Genomic DNA, 12,612 nt, shown 5'->3' on the forward strand with positions numbered 1-12,612 from the left:
CTGAGAGAGATGGGTGAAGAGAGCAACACATAGTGTTAATTATTTATTTTAAAGTCTCAGCAGCTTAACAGCCTCATTCCTGCAACTCTGTGACACAGGGACATTTGCACTTGCTGCTTCCATCACAAAACCTTAAGAAAGGAAAATCTCAGCAGATTTTGGGTGGCCACCTTATCAAGAGGGAAAACAAAAGGCAAACACATCCTGGAGAGGATTTACCAGCGGTGTTATGGGGAGCATCAGCTCCTCTGACACTTGTGACTGCTATCTGCACAGCAGACAGAGGGGGCTGGGACAGTTAGGCTGGTCACAGAGTGGGGTCACCTTCACCCACATGCCACTCATGCTGAGCCCTAGAACCCCACTTTTGGCACCAAACAACTTGGGCATGTGCTCCTGAATGGCGCCCATCTGCAGGAAAGCAGAGTACCCCCCCAAAAAAGCAGAAAGAAACCTTTCACCTACTTTTCACATGATAATACACCAGCAAGTGATGTTTGGTGACATTAATTCTGGCATTGATAGCACTCCAGGAACCAAATTAAGACAAGTAAAGTCCAAATTCCAAGGAGACTGAGCAGCCCCATGAGATAACCAAGGGTCAGTCTATGAGGCTTATTCCCATCACGCTGTCCCACCCAAATGAAGTCCCACCCACAGCAGAAGAGCTGCCTGGCTGCTCTGCAGTGGGGTGAGAGCCTGTGTGTTACCCTCAGCTATCTTATCAGGTACTTTTTTTGAAGAGAAGCCCAGGAAATACTGTGTGGTCTGATACGGCAGGAGGCAAGGGCCCCATCTGGGATGTCATCAGGACAGCAAGGGTAAATGGACAGGTTTGGGAATGGAGAAAGATTCCTGTGCAGCTTGCAGGGAGGTGAAGGACAGAAAGCAGTCCATTTCAGACTGTTGTGCATCTCTCCTGCTGTTCTAATGACAGGCAAACTGCTGAAAGTAGGTAGAGTGACTTACACAAGAATTTATTGCCGCTATCAGGTATTTTCTACTGCCTGGTTTTTAACACATCCTACACTGAGGATTCTACAGTGGTGGATCTTGCAGGATTTCAAGATATACACCCTGAGTTGCCATATAAATACAGCATTGTTTAATGAGGCTGCAAGTGTCCTTTCTTGTATAGGTAACGACCTTTACAATTCTATTTTCCAGATCACAGGATGTTAGGGGTTGGAAGGGACCTCTGAAGATCGAGTCCAACCCCCAGATAAAATCTGTACTGAAGCATTGGCACGATCCATTTACCTTTGGCTTGCTCAGGATAGTGCAGTGTAACCTCATAGAGGATTAATTTCTCCTCACTACATTTTTAATGACCAGAAGTCCTAATCAAAATGGCAAAAGGGGCAAAAAAAAAATGCCAACAAAACATCAAATGCAAAAAAAAAAAAAAAGGGCAGCAGCCTTATCAGCGGTCCTAGGGGGAAAACTTGCTCAGCACGATGCAAAGAATTTCCCCAGGAGGAAACCAGAAGCAAAACCAGGAGCTGAGCAAACCCCTTTCCAGCTCTGATCCAGAGCCAGACACACCTGCCTGCCAGTGGCACACCAAGATGGCCTCCTGCAGCCCAGCGTTTTGCTCCTCTCATGAATGTTTTTCCTCTCACCCAGTCTCCTGCACACATTCACACACTTTCTTCAGAAAACTACCACCAGTCTCCTATAACCTTCTCATTTGACTCTTCCGCGCTCATTTCTACTAGAGCATCTCCACATAATTAGCCAATTATGACAGCTAATTAATCATCAAACCCCAAAAGGCGAACCTCCCGCCCTCTTCTCTGCCTCACGCTGCGCATTAGCCCTTGCTGAGCAAGCAGCACATGCGGGCGGAGATCAGACGCTCTCCTCCATCCCACTCCCTGCTGCCTTCCGCCCCTCAGAAAGGAAAGGCTTCACCGAGTAACCTTGGCATGGCCAAGCAGAGTGGTTCTGCTGTAGGGCTTCCTGAATGAGGTCCTAGGCACAGTATCCCAGGCAGCCTCCCAAGGAGACTCTCAGCTTTCTGCATTTCCCCAGCTCAGGATATGAAGGCAAACAAGAACTGTCTTCTTGAAACCATTGGTACAACATTACAGGAACTACCAGAGGCTCCCCACGCTCTTCAGCCCTTTCTAGAGATAAGCAACCAACTAAACCACCCACATCTGTCTGAAAGGTATTGTTCAAAGCCTGGGACGTAGCTGGAATAAAGATTGAGGGGTAAAATAAAGTTCAATCTTTTCATCCACAGCCCACAACTAAGTCTGCCTGGATCCAAACTAGGCACTCACTGCATGTGAACCCCACAAACTTGCACTCGCTGCTCCCCATGGTGAAGGACAAGCAGCTAGTGGAGCAATTCAGCATTATGAGTAGAGCCAGATACCAAATTTCACCCAGATGCTCTCCAGATCATGAAGTTTCCTAATGAAACTCTATGAAAACATCCAGTCTTCTTGCAGTTTCTGGGCTCCACAACACATCTCCAAGTCTTCTCTCAAACTAATGCTTCATATGGACAGTTTATTCAATCATGGTTAACCACTCATAACTACAGCACCTCCACCTGGCCCATCTCTAGTTTTAGAGTGGGCCCTCCTTTAAATCCCTCTCAGAAGAGAGCTGTGTGGAAATTCACAGCTTGCTCCTCTTATAACAGTCCTGGAAACTGTGGGGTAACCTCTTTGAAACCATTTATGCAATGGCTGCTAGAGCTCACCACCAAACAAAGCTGAGTTAAGGGCAGGAAACATCACCTCAGTTATCACTTAATAGAGTCTAAACCCATTACCTGCATGTGCAGGAGACACACACAGAGGGAAGATGCCTTAAAAACAATTCCCACAAGGGAGGGTGACCAGCTGTGCAAATGTTTAAGTCACTTCACACCTCTTTCTCCTCCCACTCTTCTGCCTCCTCTAGTCAGGCTGTTAGCAATATGAAGCAGGGGCTCTTCAAGGGCGCTGACCGAACCCTGGTGTCAGTGAAGGAAGGTACAGCATGAGATTGCTCAAACACACCAGCAGCAACAAGAAGCAGATCTGGATCCACCTCCACAAATTAAGGATAAGGAATGATGCTTTGTGCCATGCAGGTGGGCAAGGGAGGGAGGAAGACTGGATACTTCTAGCAGATCCCTAAGCACATCAATGCACTCTCATTAGTCAGCACTTTGCTGTTGTCCCATACCCAAACTCCGACACCTTGGAGGTCAAGCAGACTTATTTGCATGAAACCAAACACACACACATTCAGCTGACAAGGGAATAAATAGAAGTTACTCTTTGCCTCTATAAACAAATAAAGTGCTGGGGAAATGCCAAGTCATTTGAGACAATCAAGGAGCTGGGTCACAATGACTGCAATATATGTACTTATCTTAAATCCCTACCTCATGCCCTCTGTCTTGCACAGGACATGATTCACTGTCTGCTTCTGAGAATGACCCAGACTCATCGCTGGAGTTTGTTCCATAGGATGGCTCACATTTAATCTGGGCTCGGACTGGGTTGTACAATCCATCTCCCACCACACCGGGCTCCTGGTGCTCAGGCGCCAGGAATCGGGGGCCTTGGGAGCAAGGGGAAGAGGAGAGCTCGCAAAGACGCAGACTGCAGGGAGAGCCACCGCTGCCGTCCTCTGCGTAGGAGTAGGAAGAGCACGAGCTGGAGGTCCTGGTTCTGGTTTCCAAAGGAGGAGAACGAGGGCAAACTTTAATTGGCACCGGACAGCTGGTGTTCGGCCGCACCCTTCCCGGCAAGTGATCAGCTGTCAGTCCGCTGTGCGAATAGGTCTGAGAGCTGGGGAGAGACTGGCTACTGCCAGCCCACAGACCCTTTGGCACAGTCTCAGTGAGGTCTTTGTCCAAGCTGCTCACACCAGAATATGAATGCACCGAAGTATTTACTTGGTCACAAGCGTTTGAAGAGAATATAACACTCCTCCTGTCCAGTTCCCCTTCTTGCTTACAGAGAGTTTCAAAGCCGGGCCCCCTGAGTGGCGATCCCACTGTGAAGTTGGAAGCATCCTTCTGCATGGCATGGGACTGTCCATAGTTCCCCGTGAAAGGGACGTAATCAGTTTTGTGGTCACCCTGAGTTGTCCCTTTTTCAAAAGGGCACGCTGGACTCCTGCCAAAGTGCTGCTGGGAAGTGCTGGGGAAGCCAACCAAATCTATGCTTTTTGTTCTGTTGAAGAAAGATCGCAGGCAAGAAGGAGAGGACCCACTTTTTGGCCTGTCAACGCAAGTCGGGCTTGGCTGTTTTCTGTCCATTTCAACATCCCCTTCTTTATCCCTGATGTCAGGTTCATCTCCAGACAGGCAAAGTGTGATGCTTTCTTCATCGTTCTCTTCATTCTGAGGCTCGCTTTTTATCTGCCCCATAGCAAGTCCTGCTTTGAGGCCATTTCCAGAGCTCTCTTCACTGAATGTGCTTGCAAAACCTGAGGTACTGATGTGTGATGTGTTGTAGACATTCTTGGTACAAGCAAGCTGGTATTTCTTGTATCTGGGGTACCGTGTTACTGCATCTTTGTCCAAATTGTCCTTGCTATCTCTCAGCATGTCAGAGTCAGGCAGCATCCCTTCACCTTTGTCTGCTCCAGCAACAGTGCTTTCAAAATTGAAAGGCTCTTGGTGCATCCTCTCTCTTGGGCAAGATATTTTTGACGTCTCCGATTCCATCGTCTCCTCCTCATCTCCATCTGAGTTCTCCTCATCGTGCATGCGCTGACAGGTGGTATCTTTTTTGCACAGGAACAGGCCATCTTCATTGTTCAGCAGTTGTGTCTGAAGGAAGCTGAAGCAGGAGTCCTCCAGGTTGTGCATGCGCAGGAACTCGGCGCAGTGGATGACCTCCTGGATGTTTTCTCTGCTGAGTAACAGCTTAGCAGTGTAGGCAAACTGTAACAATGGACCAAATCCCCTGACAGTGACCTGCAAAAAAAGAGAGAATTTGCTAGTGTTAACATCAGCTCTTGCTACCATCCAAAATCCTTCACTATGTGGTTAGATAACAAATCTACTGTTGAGAAATAAATACTGCTCAGGAATGGTTATTTTTCCATCACACTAGCAATGATGCTACATCCAGTAACTAGCACTGCTCCTTTTATCTTCTTCCTGTACCTCACTGTACAGGTTGAGCTGAGCACTACTTTTCCTAAGTATCTTGCAGATCTATGGCGAGCAGGTTGAGGGAGGTGATTCTCCCCCTCCACACGGCTCTCATGAGACCCCACCTGGAGTACTGTGTCCAGTTCTGGAGCCCCTATTACAAGAAGGATATGGACGTCCTGGAACGTGTCCAGAGAATGATCAGAGGGCTGGAGCTCCTCTCCTATGAAGACAGGGTGAGAGAGTTGGGGGGTTTTCAGTTTGGATAAGAGAAAGCTCTGAGGGAACCTTATTGTTGCCTTCCAGTATCTGAAGGGGGCCTTACAAGAAAGCTGGAGAGGGACTTTTTAGGATGTCAGGTAATGATAGGACATGGAGGAATGGAGCAAAACTAGAAATAGGTAGATTCAGATTGGATATTAGGAAGAATATCTTCACCATAAGGGTGGTGAAACACTGGAACAGGTTGCCCAGGGAGGTGGTGGAAGCCTCATCCCTGGAAGTTTTCAAGGCCAGGCTGGATGTGGCTCTGAACAACCTGGTCTAGTGTGAGGTGTCCCTGCCCATGGCAGGGGGGTTGGAACTAGATGATCCTTGGGGTCCATTCCAACCCTGACAATTCTGTGATTCTGTGAACTAAGCCTCTGGTCTAATAAAACACTGAATAAGTCAGAGTAGTGTGGAGAGTGCTAATTCTTGGATGGATCTTATTTTAACTGTGATGCAGCACACTAACATGAAAGTACTAATTCAGATTTGATTCTTCTGCCCTGATGAACAGTGGTTTCAAGCTTAAGATACCACTTTCAAGCTTATGATACCAGGTAATTTCCTCTTTCAAGAGCAGATTGGTTTATTTTTTTTTTTATTCTCACATTTTTGCAAGCCATTGCTGGATAAATAATAGGTAAGTAATGACTGCACAGCTCTTTTCTCCATCCCATAGAGATTGTTCTCCTCATTCTGTTCCTGATTTCAGTGAATCTAAGGTACAGCTAACAGGACAGAAATCCATATTCATAGTTCACGTGATATAAATCCCCCTGAATTACAGAATGGTTTGGGTTGGAAGGGACCTCAAAGATCATCTAGTTCCAACCTTCTGCCATAGGCAGGGATATCTCCCACTAGACCAGGTTGCTCAAGCCCCCATCCAACCTCTCTTTGGACACTTCCAGGCTTGGAGCCTCCACAGCTTCTCTGAGCAGACTGTGCCGGTGCCTCACCAGCCTTCTGGGGAAGAATTTTGGCCTAATGTCTAATCTCAATCCAGCTTCTTCCAATCTGAAGCCTTTATCCCATTCTTGTATCTCTGTTGGTTCTTCTGCTTGCTCTCTGGGATCTTGTATGACTGGCAGAAAAGCAGTTATCAGGAAAATTTACCAAGTAGATGTTCTAAGCAAAATTGTGTTTATTGTGTCTGTCACCTGTTTCCAGGACAGTAATTTCTGCATACAAAGAGAGTCCAGGTAACATGAACTATTCTGGAGCCCTCATACCCCAGAGAGGGGGTTAAGTGATGCTGTGGGCTCTTTGCCTTGGTGCAGCCACCCCAGCACTTAATTTTCCACCATTTTCTTTGTAAAAAGAGTAACAACTGTTTCCAGTGATCTTCAATCAGCTGTTCCAGGTCTGCATTATGCACTCTTTCTTGCCCTTTTTTCTCATCATACCATCTATATTTTATATTCACAAATCATATCTTACAAAAATACACACCTTCTCTGCCCAGATTTTTTACAGCTATATCTTCACACATAACTATCAAATAACTTGCTAAGCCACAAGGTAAACTATATCTATTTTTTGATAAAAAAAAAAAAAAGCACTGGCACTAACTGCTGTTGCATTTTCCTCCCCAGTGAGTAGGAAACAAAGGTGCTTGGAACACTCTACCCTTCCTGAAGCAGTGAGAGGTTGCTTCAAAATCAGGGCTCACCATCAAGGATAAAGGTTTCTCCACATGAAAGAGATTCAGCAGTCTGGCCACTATGTTCAGATTTGGGAGACCACAGTTAAATTTCCCATTGCACCAACCACATTCTACATCACCCTGGAGAATCACTTCAGTCTCACTTCACCAAGACACCTTCTTACCTTGTTTGCAAGTGGTACTCACAAATCTGAGTTCTCTGTGCTCTGCATACCAAGCAAAGGTATCTAGATGGGATTAAGAGCAGCCAAACACCTGCACATCTACATGAGGTCGGGATGCAAAGCCTTCATCCTCCTTCTAGTTGTAGGCATCTCTGGTAGCCCAGCTCAGTTTCTTCTTTTAAAACAGTAAGAGGAAGTACTGCTGCTAACTAAAACAGTGTAAGATCAGAAGGACCTATAAAGTAGGAGGCTAAGTCCCTTCCTCAGGCTGTGAGGATTCAAACTCCCATTTCCCAGCTCCTCAGAAGGATATCCTAGCCAGCAGGTATGAGATATACCCTGAAGTGAGCTACTTTTCCTTGTTTTTCCAATTGAATCAATCCCACTCAGCAAGAATCTGCTCTAGAGGTTCATGAGACATCAGGCCATGAGTTTGTGATGGGTCTTATTCATGGTTAGCATACATCTGAGTGAATAATTCAGTTCATCCTGATGAAAAGACCATAAATTCCCTACACTGCCTCAGGACCAGTGGTAGAGCTCTCAGATCTAAAAAAAAAAAAAAAATCTGACTTCCAGAAACAAGGCTTTGTTACTCCTAGATCTGCATTTGTGATGCTGGATTATGAAGATACCACGAGTGATGCAGGCTTTGATGGATAGAAAAATATTTTCAAACACCTCTAAAATTGCTCCCAATAGCTTTTCCATACACAGTATTACGAACATATCTGCTGTTTTAAGAAGCAGTGGATTTTCATGCACATACTTTACATGTTTGCACCTTCCTGTTCTACAGTATGCCTCTGGTACAGAATTGCCTAGATTTACAGCTGGCTATTAAACTGATCTCTGCTTTATCAGTGTTACACTTTCTGCCTATTTGTTAGATTATCAGCTCACTAAAGGCCTATCTGCACTCTATCTATGCAGCATGATTAACCACATTGCTCAGGAACTTAATGAGCTACTCACAGACCAATGTTTCTCTTTGATAAGATCTTGATAAGTGTGAGGGCTTACATATTCCTACACATCTCGTAAGCTCTGGGTCTGTAGGAGCAGCCATAAATGCAGTCTGGGGGTTTTGGGTCCCTTTTGATGAGGAGGGAGCCTGCAGCACAAACCCAGCTCTCCTGGCAGTTGTGCCACTTGGCCACTAGGTGGAATGACTGGAAAGCAAATGCAAATAATTTTCTGTGCTGGGCCAGAGTCTCGCCTGCCTGCTCCCTGCCCCAGGGCTGACTCATAACACCGCATGGTAAGGCTGTCTCCCACACTGACTCAGGTTTTTGCTCCAAATAAACCACTGTGAAAACAAACGGCAGCAAGACAGCTGCTGCAGCTATTGTCTGCTGAATGAATCAGAAGCAGACCTTGAGACAGCTCTGTGGGCTCCCCACAACGACCAGCTGATGATGCCTCTAGTGAAGGACGATTTAAACACTGGTCAAATGTGCACCTTAACTTCCTTACGAGACCTTAACTGGTGACACAACTTTCCTCACTCACAATCTTCAGATCCAGAGGAGGAAAATCTCTTTTCAAGCACCGGGCACTTGTCATCACTCTCGGGGAGGAATCTCTCAAGTGCCAGTGCTTGAAACTGCACAAACAATAACTTTGTTAACAAATGGATGCAAAGCTTGCTGCCAAGTGTGAAAGCTAGTGCAACTGCTGTTGCCTGAAGCTATCCAAATATTGGTTTGGCTCCCGTAGCAGGTCCCCTGCCTCAGTCCTGCTGACTTTGGGACTGCTTGTACCTGATGCATTCTGGCAAGAAGGCTGGAGCTGAGGTACTACAGCGTGGTTATGAGCACCGCGTGTTGGGAAAGAAAAGGCTTGGAAGCTGTGCGTGTTACCACCACAGATGCATTTCTGTAGGAAGAGGTAAGAACAGTCTTTTGAAATGATTTGACCTGACTGATTCATCCCAGTGAAAACACTGAAACTGAGTTGATCTGTGTTTGCAGAAGGAAACAGATCATTTCTCTGCTGTAACAGTCTCCGTTTACACGTGAGAGAGACCTTTGCTGGATGAGTAAAACACATGCCAGCAACAATCTCAGTTTATTTTTTTCCCCTACTGTAAATAAGATACCATATGTCCAAGATTTGTTTGCTGTTAAACCTTATTTTGCATGTAAATTGATGTGTAAGTAGGTAGGTCAATTTGTAGGAATCTCTGCTGGGCACCTTGGCCAAGCTCATATGCCAAGTCCCTGTCTCTGTCCCCCTGATCATTTGTCCAATTTGTGTCCATTTCTGCTGTTTAAATGGCTGCAAGAAAACCAGGCAGTGAAAAGGTAAAGCATACACACAAAACAAAAATGCCCACACAGACAAGAAAAGCAAAGCATAGATCTCAGCTTCTGGAAGGCTTCTTTTCCCTTATCTTTCAAGGCAAGGCAAGCCAGGAAAGGACTTCTCTTGCGTACTGGAAACATATTAAACGTGCTGCCAAATCTAAGAGTGAATCACTTTATTTTGTCTTGCTCCTCTTCCCAGCTCGTCTTCTATAGATTAAAGCCCTTCTGCACACCTACTGCACAGAGCACACAGCTACTGCAGCCCTACCTGAGCTATCTGGCAAATCTTCTTGCTCTACAGCAATCCAAGAGATCAGGCACTGGAGGTTTATGTGCAGCTACTGCCTCTGCTGTGCTGCCACAGGTACACCACACTCAGAAAGTGGTGTGGAGGTCTTCATCAGTTCAGCACTGTAGCAAGAACAAGCCTAACCACTGCTAAGGTGAAAGAAAGTTCTCCATCCCTTTATCTGTTGCTTGGCTTTCAGACTGAGCTAGCCAAGCAAGGGACGTGTTTTGGATGTCCATGTCCTCATAAGTTTATGATACTGAGGACCAAGCTGCAAATTATGCAATGACATAATCACCATTGAGAGAGTTGTTAATCAGCATTAGCCATACTGAATTTACCAGCAAAATATGGAGAGCAGCCCTGCAGAAAAGAAGCTTGTGAAATCTATTTTAGTTCAGCCCAACACTGCTTTTCTCCTTACAGAGTCCTGTGGAGTGTGATGCTCTGCTTAGTTTTAATTGATTTAAGTGACCAGACTTCCACTGCTTCCTTTGGGAGATCATTGCCAGACTCTGCTTAAAATGTCCTTGTGAGGAAATCTTCCTTCCCTTATTTTCCTCCATCAGCTCTCATTATATTTCTTTGATGCATTCCTGCTTTTGGAGAAGTAGTTGCATCATTATTACACTCTCTGCCTTCCCTTCTTTGGTTGGCATTATATCATTAATGAAAACCTGGCTAATTCAAGTAAAAAAATATTGAACACTGTTAGATGGGAAAAGAAGAAGCTGAGACGAGAGTCAGCAATGAGAAATGCTAGTAAAGAAGGCAGAATTACAGACACAACTTCAGAGCACAACAGCATGCACTATTCTAAAATTAGGAGGAGGGTTAGCTCACTTCCACATTAGGAACACAGTATTTCTGTAAGTATTTCTAAGTATTTCTAGAGTAGAAATTCTATTTTAAACATAGTTGTATACACACCCACAGGCACCATGGGAGCCAGAGCACCGTGGGTGAACTCTCACTGGTCTCCTCCATGATGGCCCAGCAAGCATGCTGTGGAGGCCTCCCCATTCCTTTGAACACATGGGACGTGGCCTCAGAGCACACATAGAGGGCTGACATTTCTGTGGATGGGCTTGACTCGCTGTGCACTGCAGAGTTCATCAGCTCATTAGCTGGCTGCCCAGACTTCCAGATGTCTCGAAATCCCAGACAAATAGACAAAATCCTCCAATTCTGCACAGACAGTATTTCTTACAGGGGGGGAAAAAGGTTATTTCCAAAGGAAACATGGATGTCTGGTAACCCTGCCGCAAATGGCATCTGTATGAAAAGCTGCATCTGGAGTGGGGAAGGTCAACCTCTGCAATGCCAGCAAGTCTGAGCTCAATTAAAAGAGGGGAAAAGTGATTAAGGGCAACTAAAGATCACTGTAAACATGTAGGAATGCAAAACTTGGCCAGGCAATATCTAAAATGGAGCAAGAGTATGTTTACAATAATGTGAGGCATACTAACATCAAGAACAGAGAATAATTGTCTAGTTTGCTGTGGGGTTTTACTGCCTATTGCAGCACGAAAACCTGAAGATGTTAAAAATGTAGGGTTTTGTCCTGACTCTTAACCTAATGGCAAATCCTGTACCATCTTGGAAGGTTTTCCAGGGAAGATGATGGATACATCACCTCTGAGCACTGCATAGCAAAACTTACAAAGCAGAGTGTTGCTCTGGTGAGATGGGCTTGGGTAATTTGGTAGGTTTTTCCAGGCCTAATTTCCATTTTAATGAGGGCATAGTGCCAATGATCTTCTAGAAAATGGCATCAAAGTTCAGCAGCCAATATTAAACGCAATTGCTCCTTTTCAAATAAATCATACCTGGGGCATATTCAAAGAACAAGCTCATTGGCAGTGGAGTGGGAGGGCATAGCCTCCTCCTCCCCTCCAGGGATACAAGATCTGCACAACATTACTTGCTAAATCCTACTGAACTGGGTGTAAATTAGATGGTCAGACCTTTAGACCCACTGAGAACGCTGAAGTACTGATGGAGCAGCACAGGCATAGATTATTATCTTTATGCATTTGAGTGTTGAAATCAACAGGAGTTCTGATGGGTTTTCTATGAAGCATGCGTGCTGCTTGCAGGATTATGGATTATACTTTTAGTATTTTGATTTTCAGGTTAAATTCATCACTGAGTACATAAACACAGTTAGAAACCCCTCATCTCTAATCTCCCAACATCCATTTAATTAATAAGCCATTTTGTGGGGAAGGAAGAAAGGAAAATTGAATCAAGCCTCACATGCTGACTATCAAATCCCAAACTAAATATGAATTTAAAACAATTGGATAGAATCAGAGAAGAAATACGATCATTTCTTGCAGAACCCATTATCAATCTGTTATTCACTGTTGTGGAGCAGGCCTACTGTGGCACCCATTCTGTTAACCTTTCAGTGTTGCTGTTGCAATCTAAAGGTACTTGTGGAGACACTTTAAATCCATCTCAGTCCTGAAGTGTGTCTAATAAGCACAAGGATGTAGCAAACAAACTACTAACTTCTCACTCGGCCAGTGTGTTCCTAACACTACAACTTATATAATCAAACACATGCTAGAAATAAGAGAGAAGATTAGTGACAGTTAACTACTGCTATTTTTTCCCACAGCCTTCTGAAGAAGAAGGTCTCTGGGATTAAATATTAACTCTAATCTTATTTTCTAAAATTAGTTCACACTGTATTTTCTTTTACAGTCAACTGCAAGTATAGAGCAGAAGTTATTTTCAGAGTGTAATCTGATAACCAGAATCAGTCACCAAAGCTGTTATTCCATTAAGAGTTAAGA

At 44.9% G+C, this 12,612-nt stretch overlaps 1 protein-coding gene across 1 annotated transcript in view; it reads right to left on the reverse strand.

Moving 5' to 3' along the window:
- BACH2 (BTB domain and CNC homolog 2) overlaps positions 1-12,612 on the reverse strand; it is a 53,814-nt gene that overhangs the window by 17,431 nt on the left and 23,771 nt on the right. The window contains exon 2 of the mRNA XM_054399140.1: positions 3,389-4,933. Within this exon, the coding sequence (XP_054255115.1) occupies positions 3,389-4,933 (1,545 nt within the window). The remainder of the gene's footprint in view (positions 1-3,388; positions 4,934-12,612) is intronic.

The sequence above is a fragment of the Indicator indicator genome, chromosome 2 (assembly GCF_027791375.1).
Source record: "Indicator indicator isolate 239-I01 chromosome 2, UM_Iind_1.1, whole genome shotgun sequence".
NCBI lineage: Eukaryota > Metazoa > Chordata > Aves > Piciformes > Indicatoridae > Indicator > Indicator indicator.